Source organism: Ptychodera flava (genome assembly GCF_041260155.1).
Source record: "Ptychodera flava strain L36383 chromosome 23 unlocalized genomic scaffold, AS_Pfla_20210202 Scaffold_24__1_contigs__length_23054250_pilon, whole genome shotgun sequence".
In the NCBI taxonomy this organism is placed as follows: domain Eukaryota; kingdom Metazoa; phylum Hemichordata; class Enteropneusta; family Ptychoderidae; genus Ptychodera; species Ptychodera flava.
Window position 1 is genome coordinate 19,615,654 of NW_027248278.1, and position 19,942 is coordinate 19,635,595.

General features: G+C 38.3%; 1 protein-coding gene across 1 annotated transcript; it reads right to left on the bottom strand.

Annotated features, from left to right (window-relative positions):
• Positions 1–556: 556 nt before the first annotated feature.
• LOC139124726 (uncharacterized) lies at positions 557–1,240 on the bottom strand. The gene has a single exon (XM_070690841.1). The coding sequence runs from the start codon at positions 1,238–1,240 to the stop codon at positions 557–559; it is 684 nt and encodes a 227-aa protein (XP_070546942.1).
• Positions 1,241–19,942: the final 18,702 nt, after the last annotated feature.

Below are 19,942 nucleotides of genomic sequence, written 5' to 3' on the forward strand. Positions count from 1 at the left end.
TGACAATCTTTGCTGTGATAGATCTCCATAAACTGTGTTTCAGTTTTCTTGTCTCTTTCTCTGCAGAATACACATCTGAACTTCATAATATTGTCAAGTCTGTGGGCTTTCAAGATCCATTATTTTTTCTAGGTTTCGCTACTGTAGCTGCAATGCCAGTGTGTCCGAACTGGTGCATGTGTTGCATAATCAGTAACGATACATTATATCGGTTCGGTAACAAATCTGGATGGCTGGTCTCATATGACATGAATGAAGCATTTACTCGACCTCCAACTCTGATTATTCCTTCATCTGTGAATGGACTCAGTGTCTTGAATTCTCCAGCTGCAAGGCGTTCATGGAGACTTTTCTGCGCTCTGGTTATCAATTATGTTTCTGCATCCTTGAGTTGATTCGGTGACAGTGGACCTTGTTTCATCGGTGCTCTGTTTTGTTGCTTGTTGCGTAGCTCGTCGATAAATCTTAGGACATATGCGGTTACTCTTATGAGTCTCATCCATGACGAAAATCTAGTGCAATCGAGAATTTCTTGGGTCTCTTGTGTGACAAGAATCTACTGGTATTTATGTTCTTCTTGCTCTTGCTCAGTTTGGTCTGGACAGGAAACGTCCTGTGGCCATTCAGACTCGGGTGAATACAGGAACTCTGGGCCATGTTGCCATCGTTCAGTTAACTGCTTGACAGATATACCACGTGACACATCATCAGCAACATTGAATTCTCCTGGTATGTGTCGCCAGTGTGAAGGATCTTTAGTGCTCTGGATTTCTCCAACCCTGTTAGATACAAATGGCTTAAATCTTCTTTCTGGTTTCTGTATCCATGCAAATACTATGATGCTATCTGTCAGAAATATCGGCTTACTGATCGGAAATTTGGGTTTGTTCAGTGATTGTCTTATACAAAGGACTTGCATGACTGCTACTTGTAGTTCAAGTCTGGAGTTGTCAGTTTCTTCAACGATGCTACACGTGATTTTGCTGCAATGAATTTTGACATCATAAGTACTATCGATCAGTTGCAATCTGAAATATGCACAAGCTCTGAAGACTTCTTCAGATGCATCAGAAAATATGCAAAGAATTGGATCCCAGTTGGCATCAGCTGGTGTGAGACATCTGCTGAAGCTTACATTATTCAGCTCACTCATTTCTTGAAATAGCTTCATCCACTGATGTTGCATAGGCTGAGACAATTCTTGGTCGAAATCTATGCCTTGTAGCCATAAATGCTGCATATCTATGTTTGCACAAATCGGGAATGCTGTAGCAAAGCCTATGGGGTCAAATATGCGTGCAACTTGACTAAGAACTCTTCTCTTGGTCAGTTTCAGATTATCGGTTTGCTATATAACTGTCTAAGTTCATACTGACTTTGAAACTGAGAACATCTTCTTCAGGTTCCCATACTGGTACCAGTACTTTCTCCTCTGCTACATTTGCGAGGAGTTTCCGTTCTACTCTGTCAGAGTCTGGTTTTCTTCATTCAGTGACTTGTTTGACACCAAACCTTTCACTTTGAATCCACCTTCAGCCAGACTGTGTCTACCCTGCTTTGTCAATTTCTGGGCTTTATAGTCGGCTGCATTTATGAACAAAAAATGATCTTACCCTAAAAAAATTGCTACAAAAGGCTTCTCAACGGTTTTTCATAGAGTCAAATGTGCTTAATAACATACTAAAAGTCTACCAAAATCTGACCACCGGAAACGTGTCATTTTCAAGATGGCGTCCAAAATGGCCGCCATATACTTTAAATGGCCATAACTACTTAAATATTAAATCTAGACTAATGATATCTGTGTCTTCCACCATGTTTTAATATTTTAGGAATCCACGTATCATATCTAGATTATAGGCAATTTATCATAAGTCCCATAATATGCATATTTATACAAGTCTTAAAAAATAATCACTGTCACATTCTTCCGCAGAACGTGTTGCTTATGAGGATTTTCACAATTTCCAAGGTTAGGTAGTAAAGAGAAAGGAACTCCCTGCATCATTCATATTTGGGTTGTTTGCTTTTTGTGTATGGAATTGTGTATAATATAAGTGTATATCATTTGTGGCTGTTTTATGTAAAATGTTGCTTAGCCATGGCGAGACGTACCCGTAATCTATGCGTCTTGATGTTACTCCGCACTGGAGCAGAGAGACTAGTGTGACACTGCGATCCTTTGGTACTGCGTTTCGAAAACAGAGTCTTCTTCATCAGTCGCTTAAAATTCATTTTTGACTTGTGAGACATGATGAATGGCTGATTGTTTTTTTATTTGGTACTATGTTGTTTCGCATACGTTTGTTGTTCGAGTAGGGAAGCTAGAATGTCTACTGTTTGGTCTTGTTGCGTTTGTGAGCTGTTGTCGCTTTTGTGAAGTCTGGCGCTTGTAAGTGTGTCGCCTATATTTCTGTTACTTCTATATGCGATTGCTGGTTGATTTTGGACCAGTTTTTTTAGTGTTTCGTCTTTTTCAAGTTCACTCCAGTTTTCTGTCAGGGATTGCTTGATCTTTGTCGTTTCGATGTACGGGCTATATGTTGTTATGAAGACTACTGTATTGTTTGTGGCGTTCTTTCTTTCTTTTGTTGTTCAAGCTTTTTCTACTTTTATGATCTGTTTCTCTGATAATGCGTTCTATTTTATTTTTAGCTCATATTTGGTATGTATATAAATACCAAAAAGAGCTTATATGGTGAGTCGGTGGCGTCTGTATGTCTGTATGTATGTATGTGGGTATGTATGTGCGGATGTATGTCCGTCACATGCAAAAGCTCCCATACCGCCAAAGCTACCATCTCAGTATTTGGTGTACAGGTAGATGCAGGGGTTTAGATGTGAAGTTGTTCAAATGAACACGTCAGTGTCAAAAATCTGCAAATGAGGTAAGAAAAGGAATGTGCAGGTGTGATGGCACGCCAGTGACTGAAACAGGCTACTCCACTGACCTTAAGTCATTCCTGCAATTGTTTATGAAGTGTTACAAATTAACAGACCTGCTCAAACTAAGAGGGACTAGCTGTTCTGCTATGCATGTTGCTTAAGTTGACATCCAGTACCTAAAGTTTCAGACGTATTTTACTCTTGCCATTCTTGTTTTTCTAGTTTAAATATTTCATGTTGTTTTTTTATTGTACTGTGCAGAAATCATTGTCATTACATCAACGTAGAATTTTCCTGCACTGAACAGATAGAAACAACATTATTGTTGATCTTTGGTACCCATACTGGTATGTTCCAATTTGATCAAATGTGAGTGACACCGTATGATTGCAGTTTTTTGTATTGTCGGTCTTGTAATTTTTCTCTAAATTGTGTGACTTTCTGTGTAAAATCGGCTTCGTTGTTGCATGTTCTGATGTATTGTAGTGTTTCACCTTTGATCAGACCTTTGAATGTTGCAGTCGAATGGCATGATGTTCTTTTTAAGAACTGGAATGTATCTGTTGGTTTTGTGTGTGTCTTGTTACATAACCAAGCAGCCACCAACGAAATACATGATAGCTCTGCTAGAAATAATCTTAAAAAACAACACATTCGAATTCAACGATGAGTTCTACCGGCCAATATGGGTGCTGTATGGGATCTCTCTCATCTCCGGAAATAGCAGATATTACATTTCACGAGACAGAAATGAGAATAATACAGAAACACAAACAACAAATACCGACCTGGCTGAGGTTCAGGGACGATTTTTTTTCTGATTTCATCGGAACACAACACGAACTCAGTGAATTTATATCAAACATCAACAAAATGCATCTTACTTTCAAATTTTTATTTGAAAGCTCGTCTCAAGAAATCATATATTAGACCTGACTATCTACAAAGGTCGTCGATACAGCAAAAGAACATTCTCGACACACAAGAAACACATAAAACCAACAGATATAGTCCAGTTCTTACAAAGAAACTCATGCCATCCGACAGCAACATTCAAAGGTCTGATCAAAAGTGAAACATTATGATAGATCAGAACATGCAACAACGAAGCCGATTTACACAGAAAAGCACACAATTTATTGAAAAACTACAAGACCGACGATATGAAAAATTAAATAGATTGCATTATCAAACAAAAAGATCATAAAAGCAGAAAAAGACATGTTGGACAACATAAGAGAAAGAAAGAACGCCACCAACAATACAGTAGTCTTCATAACAACATATAGCCCGTACATCGAAACAACAAAAATCAAGCAAGCCCTGACAGTGAACTTGAAAAAGACAAAACACTTATAAACCTGTTCCAAAATCAACCAATTATTGCATATAGAAGGGACAAAAATATAGGCGATACACATATAAGCACAAACTTCACAAAAGCGACAACAGCTCGAACTCAGGTTCACATGAACCTACACAAACACAATAAGACCAAACTGTAGACATTCTAGCTTCCTACTTAAACAACAAACGTATGTGGAACAACATACTACCAAAATAAAAAAAATCAACCTTCAACACGTCTCGCCAGTCAAAATGAATTTTAAGCGACTGATGAAGAAAACTCTGTTTTGAAACGTAGCGCCAAAGGATCGCAGTGTCACACTAGTCTCTCTGCTCCAGTGCGGAGTAACATCAAGACGCGTAGATACGGGTACGTCTCGCCATGGTTAAGCAACATTTTACATAAAACAGCCAAACATGAGATACACTTATATTGTACACAATTTCATACACAAAACGCAAACAATCCAAATATGAACGATGTGTGGAGTTGCTTTCCCTTTACTACCTAACCTCGGAAATTGTGAAAATCCACATAAGCAACACGTTCTGCGGACGAAGAATGTGACAGTGATTATTTTTAATACATGTATAAATATGCATATTATGGGACTTATGATCACTTGCCTATAATCTAGATATGGTACGTGGATTCCTAAACCACTAAAACATGGTGGTAGACACAGACATCACTAGTCTAGGTTTAATATTTAAGTAGTTATGGCCATTTTAAGTATATGGCGGCCATTTTGGCGCGCATCTTGAAAATGACACGTTTCCGGTGGTCAGATTTTGGTAGACTTTTAGTATGTTATTAAGCACATTTGACTCTATAAAAAACCGTTGAGAAACCTTTTGTAGCAATTTTTTGGGGTCAAACCATATTTTCAGCCGACTATTATTTACTGTGTGGGCTGAATCAGAGATATCATTCATGTATGTTCTTTTCCTCAGTGTGCGTGCTGCTTCGGGGAACATTTTTCTTCTTCTCCAGCTTACATTTCAGTGCTGTCTGGGCCATGGCTGCTACAGGTTTATCTCCAAATGTAAGAACAGGTTTCTTACTGATGTCAAGATTTCTCCATGGAAATCTGTGTACATGCTGATCTCTTTCTTGAATCAGAAGTTTCTGTTACAACTATGATATGTCACCAATGACAGCTGTTTCATTTTCACAGAATCTCAGCATTACTCTGAACGGGTTATTCAGTAAATCTGGACCTTTCATCCAGTAGTCATTCCAACAGTGTCCTTTGAACACAGCCAATTATTTGAAAACAATACGAAGAGGTGTACTTTTCTTTACTGGTTTCAATATGTCATGGTGAGCAATATAGTGTACAGGACCTGGGTACGCCTCTGATTATTCATCGGAAATTTTTCTGGCAAACTGTATTTCTACCATTTCTTTAATCTGACTGCTGTATGCTTCTGCATGATGAGGATTTTTCATTAGACGTCTTTCAGTTGCATACAATTTCTTCTTAGCTTGGACTCAGTTGTCTGGTAACAGACTTAGTTCCTTTCGCCGAGGGTACGGTATGAGCCACTGGTTTCAAACTTCAGTACAGCTTTAATCAATAATCCTGGCTTCATCTGCTTCTGCAGAACTCAGGTCATCAGGCTTACAGGTACACAACTTAGCAGTAACTCCCATTGTCTCTGTTGTCCAGAATTCAGTCAAGTCAACAGGTACTGAAAACTTGATATGCAATACTTGACAGTTTTGAGACTGTTCTTACTACCCAGCCTAGTGGTGAATGTCTGGTTATCGGATTACCTACTTCTACGGTTTCCTCGGCATGCATTTATGCATGATCAATGTCAATTAACAGGTCTACTGACTTCCTCGGTGAATGTCATTTGGCTTAATGTTCAGTTGCTTTGACATTTCAATAACATTGACTTCTGATGTGTCATTACTGATAGAGGGGATGCCAACTGCTTTAACTGTGAAATATGCTCCTTGTTTAAAGGGCGGACAGGAACAACTATATTTTCGTGCAGAGTTTTCTTCTTTACCTCCAACCTTTGTATTAGTAGTACTGACAGTTTAACCCCTGAGTGGTAGACTTTCTGCGAGGGATGTCATTATCAGGCTGATCTTTGCACCAGAATCTAGGAGTACATTGGCAGACTGCTGTCTACCATGGTTACTGCAAAGTTTACTGAAACAAAAGGCAGTAGTGTCCCTTTGCTGTGTATGGTGGCTACGCCAACCAAATTGTTCTTTGACCTTACAGCAGTAACAGTAACTGTACCAGCATGTAGAAGCTGATGGTGGAACAGGTTACACAGCATACCATTAGTCAACTCCTGCCTATGACGTTTTCTTAGCTAGTACAGTTTTTGCACTGTGGTTTTTACCTCCTTTCTTTAGCCAACTGAAGCATGCAAGACCATCCTTAATTTTCTCCATTCCTGCTTGCAGAAACATTGCTATCAACTTACGGCAATGGTCTATCCAATGATTAGATGACTGACATATCTAACACTTAAAATGCAGTGAACTTTTGCTACTGGTTCCATCTGATACGTAGTTAATTCCTTGTGTATTTGCTGTTTGAACTGAATAACACAACGGTTCAGATGCTCTCATAAGGCATTTCATTTCTAATGTCATCCAGGCTATCAGAGCTTCCTTTGTTGCAGACTGGTTTTCTGTTTCTTGCAAACGGAACCAAACCTTTCGGTCATCAGCACTCATTTTCTTTTCTATCATAGCCAAAACTTGATTATTGTCCATATCGTGTGATCGACCTACTTCTTTCAGAATGTTATAACTACATCTTACCAGGTGTACCAAGTCATAAAAGCGGCAATTTTCCTCACCCTTTAATGACTTGAACTTCACAATATATATCTTGCATTATAATATCTGCTACAAATCTAGGATCACCATAGATTGAGTCCAGATATGCCCATGCAGCATCATAATCTGTGCCTAAACCTTTGATCAAATCAAGTGTTTACCTTGCAGGCAGGTGCGCAGGCGTGTCACAGCATCCCGTTTACTGTATATTGTGTTGACCATATGTTTGAAATCTGCTGTGAATGTGGAATACTCTCTGACATTACTGAAAACTTTGGAACTTCTGGCTTTTCCACCTTAAAACTGCACGATACACTGGAACCAGTATTCTTTTGCGCAGGCTCAGTATGTTGTGTAATTAGGTTCACAACATCTTGTACAGCACTTTTCGTTACTGGGCCTGATACACAAGGAGTATTAATTCATGAGTTTCATCTGTACTGTCATTCTCAATGTCGCCTACTGGCTCTCTTGTATTACTTTCTGAACTATCAGTTTTTAACTGGGACTTAACTGTCTTTCATGTAATCTGTAGCTCTACTCTTCAGCACGATAAAGTGTTGTTCACAATCTTCAATCCAGACTTCTTCACGTTTTAATTCCTATCCGATGTATTAAATATACTCCTCGTGTTTCTGAAGCATATCATCATATGCATGTACAAGTCTTTGTAGTGGCTGCTTAACTTCATTTTTGGGACGGTTACTGTCTATCAGAACGCTAAAGCCCTTACCATGACGAGTCAGTGATGCTTTAGCATTCTTCTCTTTTTTCTCGGCTTCCTTTGCTCTATTCTTTGTATCAGTTTCTGACATCATGAACGGTGTCTCCACACTGCCTAGGATCCTGGTTAGCAGCTTATCGAAATCGAATAAATGTGACCCTCGGGGAATGTGAACACAAAAAAAGTCCGCAGAGTCTTGAAAACTGAAAAAAGTCCGCAGAGTCTGAAAACTGTATAATTGGTTTTTATTCGACCTGTAAACAGTAACATTAAACGTATATAACCAGTAAGTTTCCGTTTAAACATACATCTAAGCAAACATAGGCCTAAACTTGAGTGGCCGTACAAAATGTCCCCATAAACACTAGTAAACTGATCCGCGCTCATTGTTCGGTAAATCTCTCAAATATAAGGTCTTAATTCACAGACATAGCAGAGTTTCTCCCACCATCCACAGGCGATCGTCCGTTTTCCGCTTTGTATGCTGAATTGCATAACACAAATATATAGAGGAAACTCATTAAACTGTCCGTCACATGGTTTTGGCAAGTATGCATCAAAACGTCAAATTACTGACTGAAAATATATAAACGAATTATTAACAGTATAAATAAAGGAGTTCCTACCTCTTTGCAAGACTCTACAAAAACCTTTGTACATTATTCAGCAAACAGACAGGAAATCGGCTGATTTCACTAGAACATCGTCTGTACAGTGTACAGTGCAGTGTTACAACTGTAGACAGAAATGGCGACAAAGCCAATAGTAGTAAACAAGAGAAGCATACTGTCTGAGCATGAGGATGGGCTTCATGTCCCTACATGTCTGTTTTCTCAGCGTACCAATTTTGTCACCTAGATTAAATTCGAGGGCTATATTAAAAATATGTACAGGGTTTTACATGACGCGCATTTCTGCGTCCTTTACGCATAAAACCGGACGCAGGACCCCTCAAAAACTAAACCACGCGTCCCTTGGGACGCAGCAATATCTGTTGCTGGTGTACACCTTGCGAAGCTGCTGAACACGTAAAACACATCCCAGTAAACCTTAGCGACCCCGTACTTTAGCCCTTAAAGTGCCGCGTCGGTTTATAAACCGACACGGCATTCTCGCTCTCAGCGCCACGTCGGTATATAAACCGACAGTGATTGCGTTCTATGCTTATGCCTAACTTAGCTATGCATTGCCGAACTCAGCCAGAAGGAGGGTATTCCTGACCCTTTGAACCCAGTTTAGTACCATATAAGGACTAAAATAATGACATCATGCAGCCTAACAATCGAAAATTCCAGTAATTTATGCGAACTTTCTTCAAAAGAGGTCAGCGGTTTTCATGAATATTTAATCAGGTCTGCAGTTTCACCCGTACGCGGCACAGGCGCTCCTTAGCTGGGTCGTCTGCTAAGTAGATCGATTTTCGGATCGATCTATTGATTCCGTAGTCGATATGCCCGCCACTGCAACCTAAATACTCACTTAGGTTGCAGTGGCGGGCATATCGACTACGGGATCAATAGATCGATCCGAAAATCGATCTACTTAGCAGACTACCCAGCTAAGGAGTGCCTGTGGTACGCGGATACGGCCACAGTGCATTGAACGAAACACGTACGTACGTTTTGAAAGCTTTACCATGCCGTATAGACATGGAAGACAACTATATTATGCCAAGCTACTGCCCTCTGGGTGATAGAAATGATAGATTTTACAGTTTTTATGAGAATATTTTACGGAAAAATGACGCAATTTGCTTACCAAATCGATTGCGATAGTGAACTTCAAACGTATCGGCGGCCAAGATGGCGGCACTGTGTGATGCCTAACTCTCGACATGGAACCCGAGGTTAGGGTTTTCGAAGTCCAAAACATGCAAGATTGAGAAATTTGTAAGGATTTGGTGAAATTGAAGTGTATTTTGTGAATTTTCAAGCGTTTGACTGCCAAAAAGCCCCTTTAAACTGTTGATATTTGACCTCCGGCCGTCCTGAAGCGAGACGGCCATAACAGTCGACCCGGTTTGTAAATGAAATGTAGTTGTTCTGAACTGTTGACATTGCGAGACATTTCCTACGTGTTACGCATTTTTTTAACTGAAATAAACCGGACATGAAACTTTTTTCTCGATACTTAGTGGTTTCTTTCCATTTTGTGGCGGATTTTGTGGCGTGCTTGTCAAAAAATGTGATCAAACTTGGCGAACGGATTGACTAGTATGTATGGTAGTACGAGTCCGTGACTCGATAAGCCACAGATAGTTACACACGCGTACGTGAATTAAACTAATGTAAGTTGGGTCAAACACCAAAATTAATCGATAAAAAGGTTAGTGAAATGTGTTTTTGTCTTCAACTCTTCATTATAGTTATACAGGCGGTTCAAACTATACAGAGTCAGTTGAATATGCCCTATAGTTGTGTGCATGTGTTGCACAATAGTTACCCCTCCATGTACAATATGGAACCTTGTTGTCTCTGTGTATGCAAATTAATACTAATTGAACACAGTGAAGACCATGGCATTGATAAACTATAAAACATTTTTGTGAAATAAATTGGGACCCCCATATTTTGATGTAGGACTCCCATTTTCTAACACCAGGAGTCCCAGGGACTCTCAAAAGTTAAAAGTGATGTAAAACCCTGTATGTATATCATACTCTTATACTATTCCAAGTTGAGAACGGTTTTGTTTTGTTTTAAAACGTTAATTATATTATATCATGCTATCATACGCCATTCTGATTGGACGAGAGCTCATTCCACTAATGCTTAAATACTGTTTTAGCAGTGGTACAACGGGCGCCTAAGCCAACTTTTCAGGATTTGCCAAGTCCGTGCATTTGAACGTACAAATCTAAACTAATCCGAAACAGTCCGCTTTGTTTCGAAGACCGAAGTCCGAATTTCGATACACAGATAAAAGTATGGGTCAGTAACTTACCTCTTCTTTGTGAAAATAAGTTGAGGTCAATGATGAACGACATCTCTGAAGCAGCACATTTGGTGTGATGTTACACATATCATTTCATTAGGTGAACGGTGCTCCGTGCGCTTTTGCTTGGTTCAGCGGGAGTCAAGACGCGACATACAGCTCCTTAAAAATGAAGCTAGTGTTCGTTAATACAAAATAAGTTGACACTTCTTCGGAGTTAGGGTATGTAAGGTATTCTTTCTCAAAGTTTGGGCTATAACAGACGAGGATATTTTAACGATGTAGACCAAGAAGTTCAAAATAACAATGGGATTATTCCTGGTAACTGCGACGAAAGTTGACATCAAATGCAACAAGCAGTGTCAGTGTCTATCTCTCGCTGAATCGGGAATCAGACTCTGCAAAAACTGTTGGCCACATTCATCCCAAGTCTGGATTGTTTCAAAACTGCTTGTTTACTGATAAAATAACGTCTAAATTATCCATCATTCAAAAATGGCATCTGTAACCTCACTGTACCGAGGCTGAATGTTGCGAGGGTCGACGCATTGCGACATCGGTACAAAATGAGACAAATCTATTTTTGTACTAATAGGCCAAAACAGCCAGGACCATTGGTCGTATGTAAATTTACGATAAAACTTGTTACTTTTGTGATTTTGAATTTTGTCATATTTTCTGTGTTTGCAGCAGGTCGCAAGTTAGTGTTTGCGTTGCATATGAATAAAATGCAATGTTGACGAAGGTAATGCGTATGTTATCGTAGGATAGTGAGTGCGTCGTGTTGTCAACGTAATCAAAACTTATAAAAATACTCGGTCTTGGGCGCTAAATTTCTGACGTTCGATCTCTCATACGTCCGTTTTCTGCATTTGGGTTTAAAGTAACGAAAATACCCAAGTAAGACAACAAACACACACAAGCTGATATAATATGATAGCAATAACCCCGTCGCAGTCGGGTATACACGAAATTTTGGTGCAATCCGCTACATATAGCACTCGCCTATCGGCTCGTGCTATATGTCGCGTATTGTACCCAAATTTCGTGTTGACTCTACTGCAGAGGATTTCTTAACAATACCTTGTATTTATTTCCTTCATCGGATCACTAAATCATGAATGCAACATGTTTCTAACGGTTTCAAATTTCATAAAAAATTATTATGATTGATCTCCATCATAATTTACTGCATGCCCAAAACGGTAATACTCAAAAACAAAGAAAATGTACTATATCGTTACAGAAAGATAACGTACAAAGGCAATTACAGTTGCTGAATATAATATATGACACTGTTTTATCCAATATATCAGTGACCAGCTATTAAACAAACGACCAACCACTGATGCAGGTGCTAGCAACATGCACACGCAAACGGCGACACAACACAACTGAAGTAAGAGAAATAGGGATGGACGACTGGGAAGGCTAGCGCTTAAAAGTCGACATTTGTAATGTTGGACCCATGAGATAGACTAATTGCAAGATTTTCCTGCCACTAGACTCAATACTTCGAACCTAGTGACATTTAAACTACGATGCGTCAAACGGTCTTGTTCATTAATTTTTGCTCTAACAATGCGTATCAAATCGTAAACAATTGTCCAAACATCAGGAGGGCGAATTTCCTCTGCCTCCACGATACATAGTCTATTCTTTGAGCTGAAATGACTTCATTACAGGCCTCGTTTTCAAATATTACATTTAATTTGGGGAATTATTAGCAAATGACAAAACGTTCATGATTAGGGCAATTTTGTTCACAAATAGAGAACCTGAACATTGGAATTCTTAAATTGCTGTTGTGTTGATTATCGATTTTCATGCATATTTTAAAAAATCTTTTTTTGCAGGTAAAACATCATTTTTTAAATCCCGATGGCTATGTGCCCCGCTACATCAACACCAAGTTATCACTGAGCGAATTTCAACATACATGTTACAGTACTAATTCTCATACAGACAGACAGTGTTGTTAGATCTGGCAATAATAATTTACAACATTGATCGCCTAAGAAGCCAAAATTCTAAAAAAAGATCCAAAAAAACTTCTGGCAGGCGCTACAACTTTAAGGTATTGGAAGTAATCAAATCACTCTGTGAATGTCACTTCTTTTATCCGGCAAGGTATAGGTGAATAGATGGTCATATAGCAAGTTGTAATATTCTTTGATAAAGTCATGATTTGTGTCTAACAAGGTGTGGGTTGTGTAACGTGCATAGTTCTTACGACAAACAGTAAGGAGTAAGATAAAGCGGTCTCATGAGAGTTTCATTTTCTGTAACGGGCGTGTTTTGCAGAAGTGTACTTTATTGATTGCTTCAAAGAGCGACAAGTAACCCGGCAATAAGTATTTATATCACTGGACAGTACTGACACAGCAAACATATTTTTCAAAGCCACTCCGGTGTATTCAGGACTTTTATGCTGGAGTTGCTAATGCTTATGGAGTCTGTATTGTGTGTATACACCAATATGTGGTATTTTTTGCTGGAAGCTATGTCAAAACCTATACGCTAGTAGGGCGGTATAGAGTTCCATTGAGCTTGATATGCGCGTGCGCAATTTTTCGGTGGTGAGCTGATTATTGGATGTTGAATCAGTTATTACGTAACGTCCTACTCTAAATTTTAAAGTGTCGTTGGTGAACATTCACTGCGGCATGGCGTACCGTTAAAAATTTTACTGAGATTCTCCCACCATCTGAGGCCAACACTCAAATTCATGTGAATATATATGAAACAACACTGTCAATGAACTTAATTGTCATCGTAGACATATGCAACTACTATGAATCACACTCCTAGTCCTACCAATTTGAGTTTGTAGATTTTTTTGAAATTAGCTTCCTGTATTTTTTGCTGCTTTGAAAAGCATTAATTCTGGAGGTCGCTCACGTTCTTCTGCTTGCCGGTATCTTAGAACAATGTCTACATGAAGTGCGCATTCGTGTCAATTTCCTGAAATGTTATGATGTTTCCTTCTTTGACCCTACAATTACATGTGGATGGAACCATAGACCCTCCAGAAAAACGGGACAGGCAACTGCTGTGGTTTCTTTGTGCGATCTATCTTGGAATACATTAAGTTTATTTGCCAAGTGGTCCGCGAAAACAATACTTCGTACTTACATTTAATGTAATGAACGATCAAACTGACGTTGTGAATATGTACACTTTGCTCTTGCATGGCACGTTCCGAGTAATGACACAGATATTTTGAGGGTTTTCTGATACCAGCCATGGTGAATGGAGATCACATATTGGATTCTAGCCGAAGCCAACAGGCAAACACCAGACGATATAAACAGTGTACATTTAGCAATAGACGCTACGGAAAACTCTTGCTAGGTATCGACATCTTAAGTTTACATTCCCTACCATAAAAATCTCCGATAACAACAAACATTTAAAAGTTAGACATATCTACCTTTCCCCAGTCCTGAGAAACGAAAATATGACCTTTATTTCATCTGTCACGCAAAATTTGACGAAGATCCGGGTATACAGAAATGACTACTCCATCGGAGTTCAAGTACACGACCTCTGACATTTCGGTACTGTTTTAGCCTAAAGAAACACCAAATTTCGGATATGTTACACATGCCTACACCCGCAAAGTACTAGAAAATACATTTTTAACACAGACTTTCGCTGTCAGGCGAAACCTTGCGATAAATCGGGACTCAACAACGCTTGTTGGAGTCAGAAGCTGTAAGGTAGACAAGCATTTACACAAAGCTAAATAAACAAAGCTAAATGCTGTCCTCGCAAAGTTGGCCGTTAACAGTTATCAAACACAACATTTCAGTAGTTAGCATACATACTTTATCGAATCATGGAGTACTCCTCGCAAAGAAAATATTCCGTAGGTTAAAAAACTGCAAAACGAGGGAAAATTTGGAGATACACGGACGATTGCGGAATGTAAATAACTCTGCGATGTCAACTGATGTTAAGTCAGGAACTGCAGGGCTATGTGGTTCGGATTTTTATTCGAAACTTCGTCATTTTACAGCAACATACTGACTCCCTGTGGACTTCTATTTGCATCGAATCTCGCTACTTATATGTAAAAGAATACTTTAAAACCATTTTGACGAATTCTTCTCAAAATATTTGTAACACCTTTCGTTTTAAAAATGGACTTGCGGGTAATCCGAAATAACTTGTAATCCGAAAATATCATTATCGTATACCCGCATGCAGTGTTTATGAACCGGACGTTGTGCAGTCGATCGGGACCAGCTTCATTCCGTCCGCGACCCACTAACACATCTTAATTATTCCAAGTAGGGTCGTAATCTGTTAATTAAAAGTCTCTTTGATCTTTACCACAGTTGCCTGTCCCGTTTTTCTCTAGGGTCAATGATGGAACATACCAAAAGCAAGCAATCACATCAAAATGCAAGCTGCTATAGCGAACAAATGTCCACCATATCGCCTTCCATTGATAGGCTACTTACACCAACGAATAGTTTTATAATTTGAGATTCATCATAACCAAAACTCCAGACAGGGTTCATCAAAATACAATCTATGTAAACATGACCATTAGGAAACCACACTTTGCTACTGTATAACCGCCGGACAGGCTTCTATGCAGCCATGTAAAATAATTGCAATCATACCAATCCATATTCCAATAACACTAGGTCAAATTTGTAAGACAATAGTTGTAAACATAGACACAAAACAGTACAGAACAGACAGTAAATAGACGGTATAGATCTGTCAGGATGATATGCTAGTGGTTTAATAAGCAAAGTGTGTGTGTTTTGAAAGACCTAATTAGCACCATTTAGCAATCTTTGCTTTCTGTATCCTATTGTCGTGGATCGTAAAAGAACGTTCAATGAGACAACTGTTTTGTTAAACAAAGTCCTGCTAGGTCTATAATGATTCACCTAAGAGGTGGCCTGGCCGAATAGCTGTTCATTTCAAAGGCTTGAACAAATCCCCACGTGCTCTACAATAAAAAACTTTAACGTGTCTCTTTCCTTATTCGATATAGTATTCGAAACATGTCATATTTATTATTTTAAACATGTAATCTTACCTGTTATCACCAGGACACGTTCCATTAATATGGTCGCACGATCCCTCACAATGGCCTTTCGGACATGTTCGCTCACAACGATCTCCAAAGAAACCAGATTTACATGGGCTCATGCAATTGACACCTGTCCATCCTGGTTTGCAAGACGTGCAGATATCAAGCATACATGTTTTACAGTTTGCAGGACAGGGTGAGTCACAGTGAGGCCCTTTCCATCCAGGAAAACAATTACAGTTTCCACTTACATGGTCACAACTACCATTTTGGCAATGACACCACTTTGAACAACGTTCACCATAAAAACCTTCATCACATTTTTTATCACATCGGCCACCTTGCCAACCTGGCGTGCAATTACAGTTTCCCTTCACAACGGAACATTCATCTCCATTATAACAATGTGAACACTTGTCTCCACAAAAATACTGATCACCTTCTATAAGCCTGTCGATGTCACAAACAGTGCAATCCGGTCCAAACCACCCATCAGTACATTCACAACCTGAATTCCCATCAATGCAACTAGCACCATTGAAGCAATTGCAAGATTCACTACAACTCTGTCCGTAGTATCTGGGAAAACACATACAAGTACCATTCAAAGGGTCACAAATGCCATTATCAGTACAGTCGCAAGGCCGACAGTCATCGCCATAGTAACCATTGTGACAGACACAATCCGAACTGGTTTGCTCACAAGTTTTGTTTTCGGGACATGAACAGGTAGATTGACAGAGCTTTCCGTAAAATCCGTCTGTGCATCTACATGAACCATCAGGCATACATGTTGCACCATTCTCACAATTACATGAGTAATTACATATTTTTCCAAAATAGTTTTCAGGACATTGACAGCTGCCGTCAAATTTGTCACAAGTCCCTCTGGAGCAAGTACATTTCTCCTGGCAAAACATACCGAATTGTCCTTCGGGGCATTCTGTAAACATGAGAGACAAACAGAAGAGGTGCTCATGATATATCGATAAGGAAAGTCTACACTTCTGATAATGAAAAAATCGAATAACGAAAAGTTGGCTGAATTTTAGCAAGTTTCCATATCCACTTTGGATTCACTTAGTATGACAAAGCATCAAAAGTGATGAGATCAAGCAATACGATCTTTGTTCTATCGTACAAATTGAAACGATTTGACGATTGGTATGTGTGCTTACCTACACACTTTTGTTGAACGTTGGATTTGTTTTGTTTGAAATACCCATCACAACATCGGAATACACTGTAAAACAAATGCAATTTATTTATGTAACTTTTACTGGAAAACTGTCAATTCGTGACATGTTTTGTTTTGGTTTCAATGTGCGTCTCTAATTGGATCAACTACATTCGAGAAATCGTTATATAACAATTCATACAATAGGCTATCAGACTGCAAAGATTTGATGTACCTTAAATTAATAGGAAATGTCAGTTTTTGCCATGTGGATATTTCCATTCGTTTTTATCTCGTGATATCTAAAGCAAATTATTCCTACCACAAAAACTGTTTGCTATTAGACTAAATGTAACAAATTGATAATAAAAATGAAAAGTGGTCATAATACACTATTTTGTTTAAGCTTTAACAGACACATAGTTTAGTGATCAGTATTTCCTTCGTACCCTAGGATTAAGGGATCCGAAGACAAATTTGCTTATTGATGTGTAATGTATGAATATAACTTTTTTCAACTTTTTCATTCGATTGCATAACACTATAGACGTACCTTGTGTTACCAAGCTCAAACCAAAAACATGCGTGGGGATCATTGCTCTGAGTCATGCCTGGTAATTCATACCCATTGATTCGAATTCCAGAGGAACAAACTGTTATCAACAATATTAACCAAAATTGTCCTCCCATTGTATCAGCTAAATTTCTTGCAACCTAAACAAAAATATAACCAGATATGAACTGAATATGCTCACGTGTTTTACAACAGGTTCATTAATAGTAGTACGCTTCACAGAACAATGAGATATATGTTATCACTATATGTAGCAGGTTTTTTTTAAACTTCGAACAGTACTCTCAGAGTTTAATCTCTAATTACAAAACTTTATTTAATATGCGAATGAGCTGTCAATTAACTTGACACTGCTCAATGCTTTATGGGACAATTAGATATCCATCAGATCAACATTTGTAGCACGTTTTATTTAATTTAATGCTGTAATTTTAGAGTAATATCACTTATTACAAAGTTCATTAAATACGCAAATAAACCCTACATTAACTTGACACTGTTCAATGATTCATAGCACAATTAAATATTTATCAAGTCAATATCTGTAGCACGTTTCACCAAATTTTAGTGCCGAAATTTCAGAGTTATATACCTAATTACAAAGTTTATTAAATATGCAAAATGGTCCCTTTATTAACTTTATACTACTAAATGCTTTACAACACAGTTAGATATCTGTCAGATCAGTATGTGTAGCAGTGTTCATCACATTTGACGCAGTTATTTCGGAGCTATATGACTAATTATAAGACTTCATGGAATATGCAAATGAGCTAATTATTAACTTGACACTGCTCAATGCTTCTCAGTACAATTGGATATTTATCAGGTCAACATCTGTAGCAAGTTTCATCAAATTTAATGCTTAAATTTTGGAGTAAAATCACTAATTACAAAGTTCATTAAATATGCAAATGAACCCTTAATTAACTTCACACAACTAAATGCTCTACACCACAATTAGATATCTGTGGGATCAGTAACTGCAGCAGATTTCAGCACATTTGGTGCAGGTATTTTGGAGTTATACCACTAATTACTAAACTTCATAAAATATGCAAATGACCTATTTCTTAACTTGACACTGCCAAATGCTTCTCAGTACAATTAGATATTTATCAAAACAATATCTGTACCCAATTTCACTGACTTGGGTGCTGTAATTTCAGAGTTATATACTTAATTACAAAGTTCATTAAATATGCAAATGAACCCTTAATTAATTTCACACTACTAAATGATTTAGTATCTGCAGCTGATTTCATCACATTTGGTGAAGTTATATCGGAGTTATATGACTAATTACAAACCTTCATAAAATATGCAAATGAGCTATTTATTAACTTGACACTGCCTAATGCTTCTAACTATAATTAGATATATATTAGATCAATATTTGTTGCAAGTATCATCAAGCTCGGTGCAGGAATTTCAGAGTTATCTCACTAATAACAAAAGTTCATTAAATATGCAAATGAGAAGATAATTGACATGACACTCACAGTATCATCATAATGTTCTTAGATTGCCATCTGTGAAAAGTTTCATGAAATTTTGTGCAGTATTTTTTGATATATGTCTACACTGTCATTACCATCTCCATCGGGAAACCATTGTATGGAAAAATTCGATATTGCATAACTTCATTAATATGCAAGCCACACTGACCAAACTCTAATCAGTTCTTGCAAGTACCACATGGTACCTGTGTACCAAATCTGACTTGAATCCCTTCAGGCGTTTTGAGTTATCGTGTAAACAGACAGACAGACACACACTCACACACACACACTAACACACACACACACACGGACAGACAGACAGACAGACATCGCTATGACAATAGCCCACGTGTTTACACACGTGAGCTAAAAACTGATGTCATAAATCAGATAAATGGTAATTGATTGACTTTCCGACGTTTATGTGTTATTCCTCTCTCACACTCTGACAGAAAACCAAACCTCTTCATATTCTTTGCACGTTCGACTGTAATAACATTGTCGAAAGGTTCAACACGTCATCGCATCTTGATTGCTCATTGCGACAATTACATTTTGGACCCCCTTCTAATGTAGTTACATTATGATTATCGTATTATGACAGTTTGTTTAGAAAAGCAGTTTCTTTGCTCTGACATGTATGCAGCCAGGCCATCATCTAACAACAGGGAGATGACAGAGCTGTGGCTGTCATAAATATATCTCAATCTTTACACTAACACCTACCAATCGGAATTCTTTGCGTTCTGCATACATCGTTGTTCTTGTCTGGTATAGTTTTTCACTTCATACGATTTTAAGTTGGTTTCGATCTCACAGGATTGCACACACATATAACAGACAGAACAAAAAATAATTATAAAGCTGTTAGTTGCACTTCGATATCGCAATAAATCTTACTTTAGGACAAATACTACCTGCATGAAATGC